This window comes from Lingula anatina, chromosome 10 (genome assembly GCF_051362555.1).
Source record: "Lingula anatina isolate TDL-2025a chromosome 10, LinAna3.0, whole genome shotgun sequence".
Classification (NCBI taxonomy): Eukaryota; Metazoa; Brachiopoda; class Lingulata; order Lingulida; family Lingulidae; genus Lingula; species Lingula anatina.
Window position 1 is genome coordinate 3,065,604 of NC_141776.1, and position 23,081 is coordinate 3,088,684.

General features: G+C 37.8%; 2 protein-coding genes across 2 annotated transcripts; one reads left to right on the forward strand and one right to left on the reverse strand.

Moving 5' to 3' along the window:
- Positions 1–7,969: 7,969 nt before the first annotated feature.
- On the reverse strand, positions 7,970–12,385 carry LOC147759394 (uncharacterized). The gene is made up of 2 exons (XM_086997660.1): positions 11,736–12,385; positions 7,970–11,406 (listed from the first exon to the last, which is right to left on the reverse strand). Exons 1-2 carry the CDS (start codon positions 11,866–11,868, stop codon positions 8,597–8,599), a joined length of 2,943 nt encoding a protein of 980 aa, XP_086853786.1. The 5' UTR covers positions 11,869–12,385; the 3' UTR covers positions 7,970–8,596.
- A 661-nt stretch (positions 12,386–13,046) lies between these two features.
- Positions 13,047–21,160, forward strand: LOC106158120 (S-formylglutathione hydrolase-like). Its single transcript, XM_086997661.1, has 10 exons — positions 13,047–13,182; positions 13,942–14,018; positions 14,168–14,256; positions 14,917–15,015; positions 15,553–15,677; positions 16,483–16,544; positions 17,058–17,211; positions 17,662–17,730; positions 18,173–18,274; positions 20,304–21,160. The coding sequence occupies exons 2-10, from the start codon at positions 13,951–13,953 to the stop codon at positions 20,382–20,384; spliced, it is 849 nt and encodes a 282-aa protein (XP_086853787.1). The 5' UTR covers positions 13,047–13,182; positions 13,942–13,950; the 3' UTR covers positions 20,385–21,160.
- Positions 21,161–23,081: the final 1,921 nt, after the last annotated feature.

The window sequence follows — 23,081 nt, forward strand, 5'->3', positions numbered from 1 at the left end:
GTGGTTGTTCTTGTTGTTTTGTCTTAGTCACACGTTTATTAGTACCACCAGCGTATACGCTGGCGGTACTCATGGTTTTAGTCCCGGCCCGTCTCGTACAGCTCCGCCGGCTCCGCCGGCTCCGCAGTCGGGCGCCGGAAACAAGTCACCGTTACCGCTTCTCCTCCTAGACCGCAAAGACCTGTCCCCATCTCTTGGATTTAGGTCACATATAATCTCAACTTGAACCCCCTGGTATTTTTGTCTCAGTTGGTGCATTGGTCTGGGTGTGATGTTCACTGAAATGCACCCTTGTCAAAATTTTTGAAAATTTGATGCTAAATATCTCCCAAACTGAAGGAATTATGGAAAAAGTTACTATAGAGGTCTGACCAAAAGTCATATATGGAGTTTCCAAATATGCCCTTGGATTTGACATTTGACCTTTATTTCAAGGTCAAACAGGCCAAAATTTTCTAAAAATGGGAATTTTCTGCAAAAAAAGAATTGTTTGTGCCAATTTTCAGAAACTACATAGACCTAAGCTTTCATATTACAGTGAGGGCTACTATTTAGGGACTCCCTTCATCTTCGTGGGTTTGGGGTCAATCGGTGCATTTTCACGGGAGAAGCAGTCATTTGATGCCAAAACTAAAAACTCTGTAATTGTGGAACTGTTTACACTAGAGACGTCTTGTTTTTTGCATGAAGTACAGCTTGTCAAGCACAATACTGGAGGTGGTGTCCATTTTCTTATTTTCCATACGGTTTAGGAGTTGCACATTATTAAATAGTACAACAATGCAATATTCAGTAGTTAACATAAAATGAAAAAATACTCCCAAAATTAGCAGAGATACACCCATAGCATTTGAATAGGAAGTCATTAACTAGCAATCTAACTGTGACCTTGATATTGACCTTTGACCTACTTTTCATGATGAACTTCACTTTGCAAGTTTTCTGGTCCTTATATCATCAAAACTAGCAGAGATACACCCATAGTTACCATTGAACTTGAATAGGAAGTGATATACTGACAATCTTAGAGCACATTCCCATAGATTAAGATCGATCTTACTTGATCGACCTAACTCCCTGCAGTTAGCCGACCACACACAGAATTTAATTATCCCCTTACAGCTTTTAGTAGGCAGGACAGGCACTTAAGCCAGCTAAGCTGACAGTAATCTAGTGAGACTCCCCATGGGGATAGATCGATCTAAAATCTGTGGAAATGGGGTCTTACTGTAACTTTGAAATTAGCCTTTGACCTTCAAATTGATCTGTGACCTACTTTTCATAATGAACTGCACTAAAAAAAAATTCACTCCCTTATATCTCCAAAACTGGCAATAGTTGCTATTGATCTTGAATAGGAAGTCATATACTGGGAAACTTTTACTTTGAAATTGACCTTTGACCTATTTTTCACCATGAACTGTAGTTTGCAAATTTTCCCACCCTTATAAAATATGCTGACAGAGAAATGCCCATAGTTACTATTGAACTTTACCCAAATATAAACAAACTTTGAAATATTGTTTCCATTACAGTTAGAGAGGAAGTCCTACATTCACAATGATACTACATCCTTGTATTTGACCTTTAACTTTTTCCCACCTGATTTAAAAATATAATAATTATCTATAAAAAATGATAACCCTTGTTTACTGCATTTCATGCAGCTTGTCAACCCCTCCCCCTTCTTTTTCCTTCCCATTCGAATGTGCTTACTCCAGCTGGTGGTACAATACCAGGAGGCGGTATCGCCTCTCTGATCCTCTAGTTTAGGAACTGAGGACACGCAAACTTGTCATTTATCTGCAATGAATAGGCTCTTGAAATTATAATCACAATTATGAGTTAAACCAGTTAACCGGTCCAACTTTATAAACCCGATATTTGAATTGCCCTCCATTACTATACACATTTGCCGTCATCCAAGCGTCCAGAAATTGACGGCTACTTCATCCTGTCCATCTCCCTAACCATTAGAAGTCACTGGAGACTAGCCCCAACACGATATTGTCTGCAGGTCGCTGGAGTTTCCAAGAACGAGACATGCTGGTGATAAAGATAAGTTCCCAGAAAGTTCATGTGCATATCTCACTCTTACACGCAAAAATATAGTATGATAAGTATAAACACAACATTTGGGAAACCAACGTGTTGTTTTTTGGGCAATAGCCTAATGAGATGTTTTTCATCTACATCATTGAAGCAGAAGGGGCCCCCGAGTCCATTTCCGTGCTCCTTTTTGGGTACAATCATCATGCTTTTGAATATTGTTTTAAGTTCTTTTAGAGAATTCTGTCAAGGCTTTTCAGTGGCATAGTTAACACACAGTGAACTGCAAATTATATCTCTTCTATATGCCAGCATCATAATATCTTTATTCTTGCATATAATCCCATGCAGACTTTATATTACATGCCGTTATTTTGCCGTTGTCTTCTATAATGCAAGCATAACAGACAGATTAAACAAAATCCCCACAGAAAATGCAGAAATAGTTCAGAAGGTAACGGCAGAGCGTTCCAGGCTTTATAGCGTCCCCATACGTTTTCGACAATCTGTTATATAGATGCACAGCAAATGACTCTTCGTTTACTGTGCCATTATCAAGGAAACATTCTCGTGTAACATTAGGCCACTCAATAGGATAAAACGATTGCCGATACAAACGTCTGACTATGCACGACTCTTCTTTGGATAGATCTTAGTAACTGCTGACGTCACGAGCCACGCGCGATGTTTTTTCGCCGCGCGGGTGAGAAGACTCGGCCCATTTGCCCCCCAAACGCTCTGATTATAGTGAACTAGGTAATTTTTAAAACAATCACGGAGAAATGGAGACTCACAACATGAAAACGGGTAGTGTGGTCTGATCTACCGGTGAATTCAGGATCATTCGGTGCCGAGTCTGGTAGTTGAGTAGGTCTGTCTACTTGAAAACCTGCTTCAGTGAACTCAGAAAACGCCTTTTGTGTCAAAGCTCAGAATGCGCACACTCGCATTTGGATGGTGGAAAAAATATACTCTACAGTGAACGGCGGTTTCGCTTAGTCTGATTCTTTGTTCCATACACTTGAAAGAAAACCGAACCAGTCGTTTCATTTTGGTTAAATTGCCCGAATGTTTTAAAGGGAACGACCCCAAATGTTATCGCCGTTTCTCGTAATGCGCGTGATTTCCGTATCTCGTACCACATGGTGGCTCGAAAGCGCATGTATATTTCACGATTTGGATTCATTTCCGGTTTGTCCCAATTAAAGTTGTCCAGGCCTCTGTAGGTTTTCCTCGTACGGTCCACAGTCACTGTGTGAAAAAGTTCTGTTAAGCCCTCAGTTCGATGCCCGCCTCCTCCAGGTAAGACATCAGTTTCCACAAAAACTACTGGAATCCCCATGGCAACGCATGGAAGCGCGCAATGGATACGCGAGGTTATAACTAATTTTGCGCGTGAGTATCTCTCTATCAAACTTTGTGCTTCTTCGTAGCGAGTTAATCTATCAAATTTCATCCAACTGGGTAGGTCATGTTTGACGTATATCGCCGATTTTCGTATGTGATACGGAACAATTAATTCTAAAGCGCGTTTGTTTACATTAACGACAAATATGCCCTCTCTTTTAATGTTGGGATTGGGATTACGCATCAAAAGTGTCAAGCAGCCCGATTTAAATACTGAAAAGTTTTGGGATTTTAAGAAATTAAAAGTGACGTCATCACGAGCACCCACAGGGCCATGATGTCGAAGGTAATTTCTGCCCGGCTTAGTTAGTAGCTTCTTCCAGAAATTGGACCCAAAGTGCATCGATATAATCAAAGGGTTTAGATTAACTTTTGGTGGCCATATCATGTTGCCGGCGTTATACCAACCATTTAGAAATATTGTGATTGGTTCTTTGAGTATATTGGTTTGGTTGGAAACAATGAACCCTCTTCCATGCTGATCTTTCGTATCGCTTGTTTTAGATATATCATCACCGGCTGCATTTCGGTCCATGTACAAAGACCAATGTTTTTCCTTTTCATGGCTTTCTCTTTTACTGTTTGCTGCCCAAAAATTGTCAGTACCTTTCGACTGGACAGATGTTTTTACTACACTAGTGACGTCCCAATTATCCCTGTCCACAAATAAATCAACAAAGGGAAGAAATTGTAGCCCTGCCAGAGTTTGAATCTCATCCCCAACGTTGCTGCCTCTTGTCACATTCACCCGATGGTCAAAACTTAGGATTCCAAAGAGTTCATCTGGCCAAAAAGGTATTACAGAATCTCTACCGTTCTTTTCAATCTGTCTCTTATCTACCTGGTTAAGAACTTTTGATTTCAGTAAGATTGAAGCTGTGTCCCAATTTTGGATTTGGCTTCTACTGCGACTGCTGTAGGCCGACTGAATCTCGATCATAGCATTTTGGACGAACAACGATTGTCGTTCGAACCTGGATACGAAAAAGATGCCTTTGGGGGACATCCATTCCCCCGTGAAATATTCATCTGGTAAATTTGACGGGACTATTCTTCTTACATCTATGTAAAGTCCACCAAATGTCCACAGTGCAAGTAAAACACTTACTTCATGTACGACTGCCATAAATTTACGACCCATGAGCAATTTCAGAATGGCGGATTTAGAGACAAAATCGTCCAGTGGTGTGCCCTGAGTCAACTCAGATAACAGTAAACGAAGTACTGTTACGTGTTTCCATGACTTGGCGTCTATATGATCTATACATCCACTGCTTCCACACAGAAATACAACGCGTTTCCCTGGATTTAACCGGACGACGGTCTTTATTTTATCCATAAGCGTTTGTGGAATTGCGGCATAATGAGACCAGACCATGACAAAGTCTGAGGTCGCATTTTGATGTTGGCCCAAGTATTGTGGTGCTGCAGTTAACGCATCGCCTTTATAAGATGTGGGTACAGTAGATTTGGAGCCACCTGTCCGACCACTTGTAGATGGCCTGGCAAACGCCAAAAACTGTTTTAACTGGGTATGAGGGCCCTTCTGGTTCTCCCGGTAGATGATATCTCCGGATGTAGCAGACTGTTTTTTAGCCACCAAGTTGCCACTTGTGTTAACTTTCGTCACTGCTGACGGCAGGGCTGAGTTGGAATAAAAAGATATAATAATATAATAATAATGATAATATATATATATATATATATATATATATATATATATATATATATATATATATATATATATAAAATGAGCACGCCAATACATGAACAATATTGGAACCTGAAAATGTACTTTTTATATATAAAAGCATCTTCTAATATGTTGAATAGCACATACCGACAATGGAATATTGGAGGCGAATCTACCAGAAACGTAACTAAAATTACAAATTAAATTCTGATTAAGAAGTCTATCTCAGTGGACTTGTTATTGGGTATGCTGAACGTCCTGAATCTGATAGGCTTTCCTGTCCTTATATGTCTTCAATGGCGAATAATGTCCGCCCTTTAGCTTACTTTCAGTGCGGTTCATGAATTGGAAGGTGTAAATCAATGTCCCAATCACTAACAGCAGAACAGGCAGAAGGGATGTCTGCCAGCAACGAGGACATCTACGAAGACTCATCACTGTATATCTCATCTTATAAATCCAAGGGAAAAGATCCTCAAAACATATGACGTGTGAATAATGGTTGTTGAAAAATAATTTATGATTCAACTTAGAAAACACTGTAACACAGTAAATCATCGTAGTATTATTCTTCTAGCGTGCTCTAACATGTCCTGTCGTTAAGGGTATCGTCACCCTTCGCCCAAAACTTCTTCTTTACTGCTTTACATACATTGTTTTAGGTAATAAATAAATCGTCAGTGAGCAGCGAATAGATGAAGTAACATTTACACATATGTCATCTTAAGGGTGACGTCATAATTAATTGCGATTTTGGGGTAAAAACTGAAAAATCGGTTTTTCAAATTTCTTTTACCTAAGTACCCACAATAACCGTTTCAACGCCGATTTAATGACACTATTTCGTACTCCAAAACCCTGCCAGCGATTTTTCTTAAAAGTCTTAGTTTAGATTTTATGATTGATAAAGCAAACTAATGCCCCAATTTGTTTAAAGACAGTCTCGGTGGGTTAGATTAATGTATAGAAGCAGGTTCTATGTAAAACTTTGGTCAGATTTGTGTTTTGTGAGATTGTTTATTATTATATTAATAAGTCTGGGTCACAAAAGTTCTGTTTAGACAACTAGAATAAAAAATTAGAAAACGAAAACTATTTATCATGATTTCGGAGCACAGCCGGAAGTACCTCCGGCTCAAGGTCACGACCTCGATTTTCCCACGCTTACGACCAATCACAGCAGGTTTCAGTCAGAATGAGAAAGACGTCACGACTACAGAGCGAAACTTGTCAGACATGTAAATGCCGCCTGTCCACCTTTTCGGTACATGTACCGATCAAAAACAGAAAACGTAAAGCCCAAAACGCTCTTATACACGTAACCAACTTTGAATGAGCACAAATATTGTCATTTATTGTGAACAGGATAATATGATAATGAGACACACTTGAGACCTGTGAAGCGCATACTCACGTGTCGAGGAGTAGTTTCGCCATTGCCTCCTAACTCAGCTTTAAGTGTCTTCCACCGCCCCACCTCCCTCCCAACATACACAGTCTGAGTGCTTCTTCGTCTGTCTCTAATTTTCTTTCGTATCTTTTGAACTGGAGTGGCTATTTTCTTTCCTTCCCTTTTCTCGCTCTCCTCTTCAGACTTGACGCGCGTCTCCATGTTTGCTGTTTTGGCGCCAAATAGTAACATCCGGGTCTCAGCCGTAGTACTTCATTCATAGTAAACCGCGAGACTTAGCGAGAAATTGCGCGTTCTGAAGCCGTACTGTGAGGTGGTAGCTGAGTATTTAAGACGAGTCGTCTTTTATTATTTAATGGAACTTAAAAACGGTATAAGGTAGCTTCATTTTCTGAACGGTTTTGGATAGGATATACCTTGGTCATTATGGGGAAATTGGTGAGATTTTCAGGAAAATTCATTTTCGTGCTATTTTAAGGGTTTAACGCGCTGAGACTGTCTTTAATGAAAATTTGTAATTAGGGGCTCACAACTTCATAACAAAAATTTTTAACTCAAAATGGCGGCACGGGATTGTATTGTTTTTCTCCTGGACAAATATAATTCTATTCGGCTGACCGAAGTGAATTAGAATGGAATTATTTTCTCCTAGGGGGCGACACTGTATACATTCGACCAGTTAGCGCAGACCAGTTGACACGTTAATTTTCCAGCGCGTATTTTTTCAATAATATCTATGTATTTAAAAAAAAGCTTGGCTAGATTTAATCTAATCTTTAGGTTGTGCAGAAGCAAAAAATGGATTTGATTAAACTTAAATGTATTAAATTTTACTATAAATTTTAAATGGCTGAAACTATACGTAGCACGCTGTTCAACGACAAAGTTACACGACAGTATGACAGCCTTGTAAGGCGAATTATCCGAGACAGTATATACGTTTTCATCTATTTTTCATCAAATCCTCAATAACAGAACACATTTCCATTGATTATTGATGGTTCAATGAACACGTTGAATCGATTTCCAAATTGTGAACGTTTCCCCACTTTCAGGTCAGTCTCATAGCAGCCAGACGTACTGGTCGTATCAGGGGTACCAAGCAAATTACCGGCAAGGAAAACAAGAAAGAATAATTGCTTAAAATGCAACATCAGAAACTGTGAAATTAATGCGTACATTATTACAGTGACAGAAGAGAATTTTGTCATATTAAAAAAGAAAAAAGAAAAATTAAATGGTTAATACAGGAGTCGATTGTTGTTGTTATTTGTGTGCCAGTCAGTTTAATTTAGGAAGTTAGAATACTGTTATACATACTTGGCATATATGGGAATCTGTTAATTTGGGAGGCTCTTGAAATAAGGAAAAGTGCACTCAATATTTTGTTTACTTGTGGTTGTCTTAAGTATTTTAAAGTTGCACAAAATTATAATCACAATTATGAGTTTTAACCACTCCACCGTTGTAAACCCGATATTTGAATTGCCCTCCATTATATACATGTGCCGTCATCCAAGCGTCCAGAAATTGACGGCTACTTCATCCTGCCCATCTCCCTAACCATCAGAAGTCACTAGAGACTAGCCCCAACATGATAATATGTGCAGGTCGCTGGAGTTTCCAAGAACGAGACATGCTGGTGATAAAGATAAGTTCTCAGAAATTTCATGCGCATATTTCACCCTTACACGCAAAAAATATAATATGATAAGTAACACAACATATGGGAAACCAACGTTTTGTGTTTTGGGCAATAGCCAAATGGGATGTTTTTCATCTACGTCATTGAAGCAGAAAGGGCAGAGTCCACTTCCGTGATCCTTTTTGGGTACAATCATTATGCTTGTGAATATTGTATTTACTTCTTTTAGAGAATTCCGTGGCATACCAAACGTGAACTGGAAATTATCTCTCTTATTCAAGCTATATGCCAGCATCATCAATATCTTTATTCTTGCATAATCCCATGCAGATTTTATATTACATGCCGTTATTTTGCCGTTGTCTTCTATAATGCAAGCATAACAGACAGATTAAACAAAATCCCCACAGAAAATGCAGAAATAGTTCAGAAGGTAACGGCAGAGCGTTCCAGGCTTTGTAGCGTCCCCATACGCTTTCGACAATCTGTTATATAGATGTACAGCAAATGACTCTTCGTTTACTGTGCCTTTATGAAGGAAACATTCTCGTGTAACGTTAGGCCACTCAAAAGGATAAAACGATTGCTGATACAAACGTCTGACTATGCACGACTCGTCTTTGGATACATCTTCATATCTGCTGACGTCACACAGCCACGTGCGATGTTTTCTCGCCACGCGGGTGAGAAGACTCGGTCCATTTGCCGCCCAATCGCTCTGATTATAGTGAACAAGGTAATTTTTAATACACTCACGGAGAAATGGATTGTGCTTATCGAATTTCAGAACAGCCCCATTTAAGAGGGAGTTTTCATTGTTTTCCCATGCAGTAACATTATTCAGAACTTTTAAACTCTTTACTAAAATGACGTCAGTGTCCATGTAAACGCCACCGTACTGATATAACAAGAGCAATCGTATCAAGTCAGTTTGGTGGCTATACCAATATGGTCCTTCTGAAATAACGGGCAATCTCTTCAAGAACGCTCTCGAGCAACCTCTAAAGGTGTGTGGTTCCAGATTTTCAATGCGCTTTAATAAGTTTTCAAGAGTATAGTTTTCGACTTCTACTTGAAAACCTGCTTCATTGAACTCAGAAAACGCGTTTTGTGTCAAAGCATTGCTCAGAATGCGCACTTTCGCATTTGGATGGTGGTAAAATATACTCTCCAGTGAACGGCGGTTCCGCTTTGTCTGATTCTTTGTTGCGTACACTTGAAAGAACACTGAATCAGTTGTTTCATTTTGATTAAATTGCCCGAATGTTTTAAAGGGTACGACCCCAAATGTAATCGCTGTTTCTCGTAATGCGCGGGATTTTCGTATCTCGTACCACAAAGTGGCTCGAAACCGCATGTATATTTCACGATTTGGATTCATTTCCGGTTTGTCCCAATTAAAGTTGTCCAGGCCTCTGTAGGTTTTCATCGTACGGTCCACAGTCACTGTGTGAAAAAGTTCTGTTAAGCCCTCAGTTCGACGCCCTCCACCTCCAGGTAAGACATCAGTTACCATAAAAACTACTGGAATTCCCATGGCAACGCATGGTAGCGCGCAATGGATACGCGAGGTTATAACTAATTTTGCGCGTGAGTATCTCTCCATCAAGCTTTGTGCTTCTTCGTAGCGTGTTAATCTATCAAATGTCATCCAACTGGGCAGATCGTGTTTGACGTATATTGCCGATTTTCGTATGTGATACGGAACAATTAATTCTAAAGCGCGTTTGTTTACATTAACGACAAATATGCCCTCTCTTTTAATGGTGGGATTGGGATTACGCATCAAAAGTGTCAAGCAGCCCGATTTATATACTGAAAAGTTTTGGGATTTTAGGAAATTAAAAGTGCCTTCATCACGAGCACCCACAGGGCCATGATGTCGAAGGTAATTTCTGCCCGGCTCAGTTAGTAGCTTCTTCCAAAATTTGGACCCAAAGTGCATCGATAAAATCAAAGGGTTTAGATTAACTTTTGGTGGCCATATCATGTTGCGGTCGTTATACCAACCATTAAGAAATATTGTGATTTCTTTTTTGAGATTATTGGTTTCGTTGGAAACAATGAATCCTTTTCTATGCTGATTTTTTGTATCGCTTGTTTTTGACATGTCATCACCGGCTGCATTTGGGTTTATGTACAAAGACCAATTTTTTGCCTTTCCATGACTTTCTCTTTTACTGTTTTCTTCCCAAAAATTTTCAGTATTCTCCGACTGGACAAATGTATTTACTACACTGGTGACGTTCCAAGTATCTCTGTCCACAAATAGGTCTACAAAGGGAAGAAATTGTAGCCCTGCCAGCGTTTGAATCTCATCCCCAACGTTGCCGACTCTCACCACATTCACCCGATGGTCAAAACTAAGAATCCCAAAGAGTTCATCTGACGAAATAGGTATTACAGAATCTCTACCGCTCTTTTCAATCTGTCTCTTATCTACCTGGTTTAGAACTTTTGATTTTAGTAAGATTGAAGCAGTGTCCCAATTTTGGATTTGACTGCGACTGCTGTAGGCCGACTGAATCTCGATCATAGCATTTTGGACGAACAACGATTGTCGTTCAAACCTGGATACGAAAAAGATGCCTTTGGTAGACATCCATTCCCCAGTGAAATATTCATCTGGTAAATTTGACGGCACTATTCTTCTTACATCTATGTAAAGTCCACCAAATGTCCACAGTGCAAGTAAAACACTTACTTCATGTACGACTGCCATAAATTTACGACCCATGAGCAATTTCAGAATGGCGGATTTAGAGACAAAATCGTCCAGTGGTGTGCCTTGAGTCAACTCAGATAACAGTAAACGAAGTACTGTTACGTGTTTCCATGACTTGGCGTCTATTTGATCTATACATCCACTGCTTCCACACAGAAATACAACGCGTTTCCCTGGATTTAACCGGACGACGGTCTCTATTTTATCCATAAGCGTTTGTGGAATTGCGGCATAATGCGACCAGACCATGACAAAGTGTTGTGGTGCTGCAGTTAACGCGTCCTCTTTATAAGATGTGGGTACAGGAGATTTGGAGCCACCGGTCATACCAGAAGTAGATGGCATGGCAGTCGCCAAAAACTGCTTTAACTGGGTATGAAGGCCTTTCCTGTTCTCCCGGTAGATGGTTTCTCCGGACTGCATCTTAGCCACCAAATTGCCACTTGTGGTAACTTTCGTCACTGCTGACGGCAGGGCTGAGTTGGAATAAAAAGATGTAATAATATAATAGTAATAAAATATAGGCCTATATGTAAAATGAGCACGTCAATACATGAACAATATTGGAACCTGAAATGTACTTTTTATATATAAAAGCATTTTCAAGTATGCCCATACCATAAACTGGCTGCAATATTGCAGGCGAATCTACCAGAAACGTTATTAAAACTACAAATTAAATTCTGATTAAGAAGCCGTAACTATCTCAATGGTCTTGCAATTGCGTATGCTGAACTTCCTGAATCTGATAGGCTTTCCTGTTCTAATAAATATAATGGCGAATAATGGAAGCCCTTTAGCTTACCTTCAAACCGGTTCATGAAGGTGTAAATCAATGTTCCAGTCACTAACAGCAGAAAAGGCAGAAGGGATGTCCGCCTGCAACGAAAACATCTACGAAGACTCATCACCCTAGGTCTCATCTTACCATACGCCATGGAGGCAGACGAAGTGATAAATCCGAGGGAAAAGATCCTCAAAATAAATGACGTATCACGTGCACGGAGCTGCTGGTGTTATGTGAATAATGCATAACGAGTGTTGAAAATCATTTATGATTCAACATAAGAAACACTTTGACACGGAGAATCATCGTAGTTCTTCTTCTAGCGCTAATCCTACCGTCATTAATGCCTTCGTCGCCTGCGCACTTGTTACTTACCTTACTTGGAGAGCAATATTTGGAAGCAATGTGGTGTAGCTGCGCAAAACAAGAAGACATACACAAACTACAAAAGCATGGCGGAAGAATCATTCTCGATATCCCAGGAAAGGAAGCCAAGAACCATCCATCAATCGAGCTAATTATAAAAGTGGACTGTCAAATAATTTATGAACGAATAAAATTTAAGAAAGCGACACTTGTTTTCACATCAGTAAATGACTTTCGAAAAAACGTATTAGGGACTTTCTCGATCGGTACTACAATAATTGACATTACGGGAAGAATCACCAGATCAAGTAATATAGTTAATTTTTATTTGCCGATTGGCATGAACATAAAGACATACTAAAGATGCAATATGGGTGGAAATATGGAACTGTATTAACTCTGAAATTAGGCCTAATAACTTCGGAGACTTGTACGTACATTTAAAAAATGTACGTAGACCCCGTATTTAAAAAATCAAAAATACTTTTTATGTTATGTAGCTTTTACGTTTTTTGACTAAATGTTTTTTATTTATAATTTAATTTTTTTTAATCATAGGCCTGAGTATATATAAGCCCGTGCCACCAAATTAGCCATAGGCCTACTATGATAGTATTAGCAATGGACCATATTGAAGCTCGATCTTTCCTTTTTTAAGAACCCTTTTTGTCCTTTACAAAACATTTCCTAATTAAAAATGTAACTATTATAACTGGAAATGAATTATGTAAATATGCAACAGCATGTGGATAACCATGATAATTAAAAAAGGAGAGTTTTAATTATTATTGTAAATATTTTGGGCACCAAAGGGTGCGTTTGGTCTTGTGTAAAGTGGTAAATTAACGTAGCCGTAACTTGGCAAAAATTACACAATTGCACAACCATAATAACTGACTAGTGTATTTCAGAAAGAAATATCAGCATCTGACACTTATATTTGAGGGTGTTCATCATTTAAAAACCTGTTGAGAGGGGATCTCGGAAAGATGAAGAGCTCTTGTCTTGGGTGAGTCACTTTTGTTCCTCCTATTACTGAAGAAACTCACGCTGCCGCAAATAGACTTCGAACTTTTGATAAATTCTGGCGAGTTTTAGGGTAAGCACTTAATGTTATACTGTATTTATTTGGCAGAACACTTAGAACAATGAACTCACTGTAGTGCATGATTATCAATTTTGCACACCGAAAATTAAGATAAATCTTGGTCCGGCTTTCCCTCTTGAATCGTTACGCCGCCAGCACATCTTCTCTGATATATACACATACTGTTGTGCTAACGCACAAAAGGCAAAGACTCAGCTTTGGAATGCCGACTAGCTTCTGCATCCAGCATGATGCTGGGGGCTCTCAAAGTTCCTCAATTCGCACATTTCTGTAAACCCAACCAGTTTCCCTACGGGTACACGCCACTCACCGACGAGTAAACAGCTACTCACTGTAACTGTAGTGTTAGCTTGAATGATAAACTAAAAATCAAGGTGTAATGGAGAGCATATGAACTCCAAACGACGCTTAAATTTCTAGCTTCGAGAGTTTGTAACACAGGGTATTATGATCGAGGCCTCATACCAGCTGTAAGACAGAAAAAAAACATGCCAATGATTTGTGGCTTATATTAATTCTATCATATATGCAGACGTTGATGCATAATGCAACACATTGCTCTTTAATGGGTCAGGGCAAATACCTGCATTTAAAGAAGCTGATAGTGAAAATAGTGATTTATAATGAAGTTAATAATAATAATAATAATAATAATAATAATAATAATAATAATAATAATAATAAATTTTGACTGTCAATATGGAATTATATCCTTCAGTATGTTAATTTTGTCATCTCTCTTTATATAAGGCACTCACCATGGCTCTGACAGAAGTTTCAAAGAACAAGAGTTTTGGAGGATGGCAGAAAGTCTTCAGTCATGATAGGCAAGATTGTATTCTGTTGTGTTTTATTGTATTGTAAAGTACACATTTATAAATTTCACAGTTTTGACTTAAAATAAAGAAATAACAAGTAATAGGATGCATGTTTAGTAGGTGATGATTTTTTTTCTAAACAGAATCTTTAATTTCAGCCAAGAACTGAAATGCAAGATGAATTTTGGAGTTTACCTTCCCCCACAAGCTGAGACTGGAAAAGTGTCTGTCCTTTACTGGCTGTCAGGTATCTCTCTCTCTCTCTCTCTCTCTCTCTCTCTCTCTCTCTCTCTCTCTCTCTTGCCCTTCCTCCCTCTCTCTCTCCCTCCATCCCTACCTCTCTCTCTTTCTCTCTCTCTCTCTCTCTTTTATTTTTTTATTTCTACCACTTTTGAGTGTTTGTTGCAATTATTTTTTCTTTGCAAATCAAAGAAAAAAACATATATGCATTAGTAAAAAAGACCATAAATTTTACAATCTACTGCCTGAGGCCATTTTCTCTGCAAAGAACTCAAAAATATACCTTGATACCCAAACTGAGAACAATCAGATCTTCAGAGAAGTCCATACCATGGGCATTGAATACTTTTAAAAAACTGACATAAGTTTTAGTGTGTTTTTAATTAATCTTAATCTCATTATTTTTTTCAATATCCGAAAGGTACCAAAGGTTTTATATGTTCTTAATAGTTTTAATTTTAACAATTTTATTAAACTCATTGATATTCTCATAAAGTGAATCAATCATTTTATGTTATTGTGCAATGATTATTCAACTATCTAAGTTGCAAATAAACACCATAATAATAATGATGATGATGATTATGTTGATTATTATTATTATTATTATTATTATATAAAGTAGTTATCTAATCATCTTTATTAACATCTTGATCTCTATGTCTAGGCCTCACTTGCACAGAGCAGAACTTTGTCACCAAGGCTGGGGCACAGAAGTATGCTGCAGAGCATGGGATTATGATTGTTGCACCAGACACCAGTCCTAGTAAGTTCACAGGGAGCAGGGTGAGGGGGGGGGGGGGGCGATAAGGGGCCTATTGTCTCTCCCACCTCAATGTAGATAATTGATTTTCTTCTGAATGGCTACCCCCTTCTTTCCCAATTGCATACACACACACACACACACATGCACTCACGTAACCCACGCACACACACACACTTCCTACATACCTGCATTAACTATTAAGAAGACTAACAATGATGGATGGGAGGATAACTATGACTGTGTCTCATTATTCAATAATATGGCTAATCCCATGCTGAGAACTCAGTCTACAGATTCCTTAAATCTTTGTTGACATATGTTGTACATTGTAAGCCCCTCTCTAAAATTTTCTTTCCACACAGATGTTTTTTACAATTCAGGGGGCTGTAACATTGAGGGAGAAGATGACAGCTATGACTTTGGTTGTAGCTGAGAACTCGGATAACAGATTTCTTTAGCTTTGTTGATATATATTTAACGTTGTTAGCCTCTCTTAGATTTGCTTTCCACACACACAGATGTTTTTTTCCAATTCAGGGGGCTGTAACATTGAGGGGGAAGATGACAGCTATGACTTTGGTTCCGGAGCAGGATTTTATTTGGATGCCTCTGAAGAGAAGTGGAAAACCAACTACAGGATGCATTCCTATATTACCAAAGAGGTAAAGTCCCTTTTATACTGGACGGCCCCTTTCTGTGTCCCGTAGTACAGCCCCCATTTGAGAGTAAAAAAAAAAAAAACTTTACATGCTGACAACTGGCCGATCATTGAGCATTCATTCTGCAACCAAAGCGATGCTTGAACAAAGGACGCAGGTTGAACAAAGGATGCAGAAAGGATGTCATCCAGTTTAAAGGGGGTTTAATTAAAATTTCATGCCGCTATCTTGAAAAACCATTAAGCTGTCAATTTAATATTTAGAAGTACCAAATCTGATGGTTTATTAAACTCCAGCTTTCATATTGTGGGAGATATTGGTTTTTATATTCTCCTTTTCATTAATAATGCATTGGTGAAGTTATGACCACTGAAGCAGATACGTTGAAAAGGAATTTAAAAATGAATAAAAATACCATGATGTACTTGACTTTATGATACTCAGATGTTCCAGTTTATGTTTCTAAGATTCACCAATTCTGATCAAACAATACGAAAGTTTTTATAAAAATAATTTTTATTCTTCTTGTATTCAGATTGAAATTCGCTTAATTGTAGTGTTGCTGTTTGTTTTCTTGAGGTATCAAGAAATATAGTGAATTCAGATCTACAGACTAACAGATCCCCAATTCAAATATGTCTGAAGCATTTGAATGCTTATTGCGTAATCCCCGCGGGAAATCTGTACAATGTCTAATCGGGAATTAAGCGACAAGCTTTTTAGTGGGTCGCCATATTTGATCCTCGGATCTGTTAGTCCGCTGTTCTGAATGCACTAATAGTCTATGAATATACAATTTGTATTCCAGCTGCAACAGTTAGTGAATGCCTCCTTCCCTGTCTCTGGGAAACAGTCAGTATTTGGACACAGGTGAGGGAAGGTGGGGTGGGGTTAGGATAGGGGTAGGGGTGGGGTTGGGTTGGGATAGGGGTGGGGTGAGTTTGGGGTGGGGGTGGGGGTTGGGTTGGGATGGGGGTAAGGGGCAGGGTGAAAGTTGGGTAGGGATGGGGATGGAGGTAAGCGCTTGTTGGGGTGGTTTGGGGGGGGGGAGAGGAACCAACAAAGAATGCTTACAGTGCAAATGCATTAAGAAATTTGTAAAAGCAGAAATTAGTTCTTTTTTTCTGGCATCTTGATCTGTTTTTTTTTCTGTTAAGTTGTTCTTAGTTACATTAGGTCATGAATTTAATTAATAGTGTTAGGTCAAGAGAATGACTTACTTTTAAATGACTGAAGTGAAACATAACAATTGATTTATTTTTGCTTATCAATATGCCATGATATGCATCACGTATGATTATTGTTTTTATTTTAATAGTTTTATTCCATGGAAATGAAGTTTATGAGATATCAGTATAAAAAAGATTCAATATCGCATTCCAGCATGGGAGGCCATGGTGCCCTGATATGCGCCCTGAAGAACCCTGGGATGTTCAGCTCTGTGTCAGCATTTTCTCCTATCTGTAACCCGTGTGAGTGTGCCTGGGGACAGAAGGCATTCACAGGGTACCTGGGCTCTGACAAGGAGGCCTGGAAGGTCTGCCATTGAAGCTCTCTCCCCTCCTTCTCTCTCTCTCTCTTTCTTTCTCTCTCTCTGGAAGGTCTGTCATTGAATCTCTCCCCTCCCCCTTCTCTCTCTCTCTCATATTATAGTTAAAACTGCTGTTTGCATGCAAAGGTGTGGAGTCTTAACACTAAGTCTCGAGTGGCTCCAAAATTCTACAGTATATCCATTAATGATACCTATATTATTCTGTTCCTTTTTCCTGTAAGCAAAATATAGAGGATACGTAGTCAATATTTTTAGTTGCAGTTGAAATTGATTAAAGAGTTGTAGAATTGTAAGTGCCATTTCCTTTATCAGTGGGAGAAAGGGAGTTCCATAACAACTACATGTGTGTTAAAATCATGAGAAAGGTATTTAGTAAATTTTGAAAGGTATACATGTACAATGAATTTTCTGTTAGTTTGATTTTCTAATCTACAGGCTCATGATGCTAGCTGCCTGGTGAAGAGCTACTCTGGACCCCCTCTTGGAGATATCCTCATCGACCAGGTGGGTTTAAAAATACATTATGCAAGGAAAGTGTTGAAGTATTTTGGAAAAATATTTCAAAAGTTTTCTTTATACATACATACATTCATACATACATGTCTAGCAGTGTCCTTTGGGTTAGGAACCAATTAGAGGGAAAAAAAGCACAACCAAAGAAAAAAAATATATATATATTGAAAATTTAGATCCACACAATTAATATGCAGAATCCTATTGACAGTTTTCGTTCAACAGGATATTGCTAATTTGCAGTGTTGTTGGAAGTCACTTTATTTCTTAGGAATTACAAGTATTAATAATAATATATATATATATATATATATATATATATATATATATATATATATAATAATATAATATAATAATAATATAATATATATGTATTTGAGAAAGTTGAAAATTAGTTTCTCACTTTTCCCTGACATATTGCCCAAAATTTCAGGGCAAAGATGACAACTTCCTGGGTCAAGGTCAACTGCTGCCAGACAATTTTGTCGCTGCCTGTGCTGAGGCTAAGGTTCCTGTGGTCCTCAGGATGCAAGAGGTATAGTTCTTTTTTATTTTTCAGAAATAAAAGTTGGATCAAAACTTCACTATAACTCAATGTTAATTTTACAGATATATTTTTATAAACCAGTTTCTAGGTTTCATTAGTACCACCAGCGTATACGCTGGCGGTACTCATGGTTTTAGTCCCGGCCCGTCTCGTACAGCTCCGCCGGCTCCTGCGGCTCCGCCGGCTCCTGCGGCTCCGCCGGCTCCGCCGGCTCCGCAGTCGGGCGCCGGAAACAAGTCATCGTTACCGCTTCTCCTCCTAGACCGCCAGGACCTGTGTCCCCATCTCTTGGATTTAGGTCACATATAATCTCAACTTGAACACCCTGGTTTTTTTGTCTCTGTCGGTGTATTGGCCTGGGCGTGACACTTGTTGAAATGCACCCTTGTCAAAATTTTTGAAAATTCAAGGCTAAATATCTCCCAAACCAAAGGAATTATGGGAAAAATTACTACAGAAGTCTGACCGAAAGTCATATGTGGAGATTCCAAATATGCCCTTGAATTTGACTTTTGACCTTTTTTTCAAGGTCAATCAAGCCAAAATTTTCTAAAAATGGGAATTTTCTTCAAAAAAATATTTGTTTGTGCTATTTATTGGAAACTACACAGATCTAAGCTCTCCTGTTATAGTGAGGGGTTACAATTGGGGACTCCTTTAATCTTTGGGAGTTTGGGGTCAATCGGTGCATTTTCACGGGAGAAGCAGCCATTAGATACCGAAACTGAAAACTTGCTTTTATTCTGGAATGGTAAATGCCAGAGACCTTTTGTTCATAGCATTTTGTAGAACTTGTCAAGTGCATTACTGGACGTGGTGTCCATTTTTTTGTTTTCGATATAGTTTAGGCATTGCGCTGTATCAAATATTACTACATTGCAATATTCAGTTGGGGAAATGTTAAATATTCCAAATTAGCAGAAATATGCCCAAAGTTACTATTGAACTTGAATAGGAATTCATATACTGGTAATCTAACTGTGACCTTGAAATTGACCTTTGACCTACTTTTCATGATGAACTGCACTTTGAAGTTTTCTGATCTTTATATCTCCAAAATTGGCAAAGATACGCCCAAAGTTACTGTTGAACTTTTATAGGAAGTTACATACTGGTAATCTAACTGTGACCTTTAAATTGACCTTTGACCTACTTTTCACCATGAACTGAACTTTGCAAATTTTCCAGCCCTTATATCTCCAAAACTGGCAGAGATACACCCATAGTTACTATTGAACTATAATAGGAAGTCATATACAAGCATTCTTATTGTGACCTTTAAATTGACCTTTGGCCTACTTTTCACCAGGAACTGAACTTTGCAAATTTTCTATCCTTTATATTTTGATAACTGGCAGAGATAGGTCCAAAGTTACTATTCAACTTGAATAGGAAGTCATATACTGGCAATCTTACTGTGACCTTGAAATTGACCTTTGATATTTTCTTGCCCTTCATATCTTCAAAACTAGCAGAAATCTGCCCAGTGTTGTCCCTAGGTTTTCTCTTTTGTCAGCACCGGTATATGCAATACTGATAATGCATTTCGAGGAAAACCCATAGGCCTATTGTCTAGAAAATCACAGGAGTGATCAGTGTTATGAAAATACAGGTCAATTTGAACATCTCTTTGATTGGACCATTTTAACTGTTTTTTTTTTTTTTTTTTTTTTGCATATTTTGAGAATTCTTGTTAATTGCATTTTATAGAGCTTGTCAAGCACAAGACTGGTGGTGGTGTCCATACGAATGCGCTTACTCCAGCTGGTGGTACAATATCCAGAGGCGGTATCGCCTCTCTGATCCTCTAGTTTGTTTTTGTATATAAGATTGCTTTTGCAATTGATGAAATAAATTTATTATTGCCAAACTGAATCAGTTTACATTCATTACAGTTTTTAAGTGGAAGTTGCCAGTTGAAAACTATTGTTTTTATCCATTCAAATTTTGTAAGTTGTGATAGTGTGTGAGACATACATTACGATAGTTTTAATATAAATTTTTATTTCAATTTTAGGGCTATGACCACAGCTATTTCTTCATCTCAACATTTATTGAGGATCACATAAAACACCATGCTAAATACTTGAATGCCTAAGTCAGGCATACAGCCACAGCCAAAAGTGACAGAGATCATAATTGGTGGGCAGAGATCACTCATTCTATCCAATCAAGCGCCTTGTTACAAGTGACCAAAAATGTGAAATTTAACATAATTCTCTTTACGATGCTAAGGTTGATCATGCACAAAGAGTTTATGAAATATGCATCGTGAACTCAAATTCTGCAAAGATACTATCGAATGTATTAAAATGTAAACATGCATAAAATAAGAGATCAAACATATCAATATCTGATTAGGAAGGTTAATTTGAATTATGTCAACTACCTTTACTTTTTTTTTTTAGAGAATTTGAGATTTATGCCAATATGCCAAATAACTAAATCACTGTCAGATGCATGAGTAGAGAACTCCTTGATGCTGACAGAAAAAATATATGAATTACATGTAGATATTTTTCATCAATCGGGTTACGTGAAAGAAACAACCAATCAGTTTTTGGGTAATATGCGATTGTTTATAAAAGTAACTGGCCAACTGATCTGTTGCATAAATATGATGTCTGGTTTCCAATGACTTGCTTCGAGACTGATGGAAGAAGAACCATCTTAGCTTACAGATTTGGAGAAAATTTGAGCTCTTGAGACATTTTCTCCAGGAGTCCCTTTTTTCTTTTACATGTACTGTATTTGTACTCAAGAACAGCATTTTGTTGTGATTTCTTTAATTAAATGATTTGATTATCAGCTGGAAATTAAGAGATAATTGTTCAGTTTAAGGGGCAGAACATTAAATTTTGATAGCATAAATAACTGAAAGTTTTATGTTTTGAATTCTATTCTGTAACTCAATAACCATATATTTATGAGTGCCTTTTGTTGAAAGCTGATGAAGAAAGAGTAATGATTCTGCATAAAAGGAAAATTGATTCAATTTATAAATTATATAATGGGAAACCGGAGATAGGAGGCTGTCTTCTATACACTTTGCTGCCTTACAAGACTAAACTTTCATTATTTTTGTAGCCACCCTTCTCCAAAACCCACAGAATATTGCTTGATTTTACACTTAATCATGACACATTAGGTTAACTCGATTAATCCCCATTGGGAGCATTCAGAACAAATCGCTCCATGGAGTAACATCCACGTGTTAAATATGGCCAACCCACTTAAAAACTTGCTGCATAATCCCCTAATAGACACTAAAATAAATTCCCTGCGGGTATTACACAGTAAGCTTTGAAGTGGGTTGGCCATATTTGATCCACGGACCTGTTAGTCTACACATCAACTTTCGTTGTGAATGTGGCCATTTTATTTAAATACTCCTATCCCTGTTTGCACTAGAAGTCCTGGCAATGGTAGGAGACTTCACCAATTTGAAATTATTGAAGAAAATGTAGTAGTGAAAAAATGATTAAGAGATAAACGACAAAGTGAACATCAACCATTTTATTCAATTTTATAGCAAAATACACAGCACAGCTGCCTATAAGTATATATTATTTATCTCTACATACATATGGCAACCTTTTAAGGAAACACCTGTTTCTAATCCTTAACAATAATAATGCTTCTATTTCTAACAATCACTACTCCTTACCCTCTACTGGGGCCACAATTATGAATATTTGGACATTCTAGCCGAGGTGAAGAGAATAACTGTTAATTTAACCACAGATATATTATCTGTGAATATCTCTTGAAAAATCAATCTGTGGCCCTGGTAGAGGGTAACGACTTCTTAGTTGTGGTAACCATAACCAACCATATGCTACATAATATCAAATGCAGATCTCTCACTTCAGTGCAATATGTAAAAAACGGCAAATCTAGCCTCAGAAAATACCTCAACATAACTAACACAATATCAAACAATTAGTAGCAAACAAAGACCATGGCTTAACTACATTGTGATGCAGCCCAGACAAAATAAAATTAACACAAATGGTTGAGAAAAGAAAAAATTGCCATACTATGTCTAAATGTTACTTTAAACAAATGTCTTTATATTAACTTGGAATGTGACTTTGTTACTATGGTGATCTCACCAAAGCTTTGACCATGTTACTTATAAATGCTTTAGTTCACAGGAAAACTGATGGGTAACTGACACACCAAAATACAAGTTACATTAAATCTTCTTTAAAACAGAAATGAGATTATACTACACCTAAATTAGATTATCCCCCCCCCCCCAAAAAAAAATTATAATAAATGAAAAAGACACCTTAGTGCTGTGATCCCCAGGCAATTGCATCTACAGAGATAAAATGGTCTTCCCATTTTGTCAATAATATATAACAAAATATATTGTAAACTCTATTCTGTAGCTACAACAGACTCTTTGTGAACACCTGCAGAACTGTTTTATGACATGGTATGTAGTATTGTGTTGCCTTCAAGGTGGAAAATGGCAATATCACTGCTAAATATCTTAAAACTGTGGCTAGTTTCATTACATAACTTCAGCCTGGTAATTGTTCTTCACTTTTAGAACAAAAATTTGATCCAGACTTCAATTCAAGTTTTACTGGTTCATTAATAATATATAAATTGCTGCTACAGCATTGCTTCTCTCAAAATATATTACAAAACATATTTGGTATGTTTGAAAAATAACAGTAACAAATGGATAATAAAATTCATATGTTTGCGCATCTAGAATGATTTTTGTGCTAAAATTGACTTTCTTGGAATTGTGCAGAAAAAAAAATACCACAGCTGTATA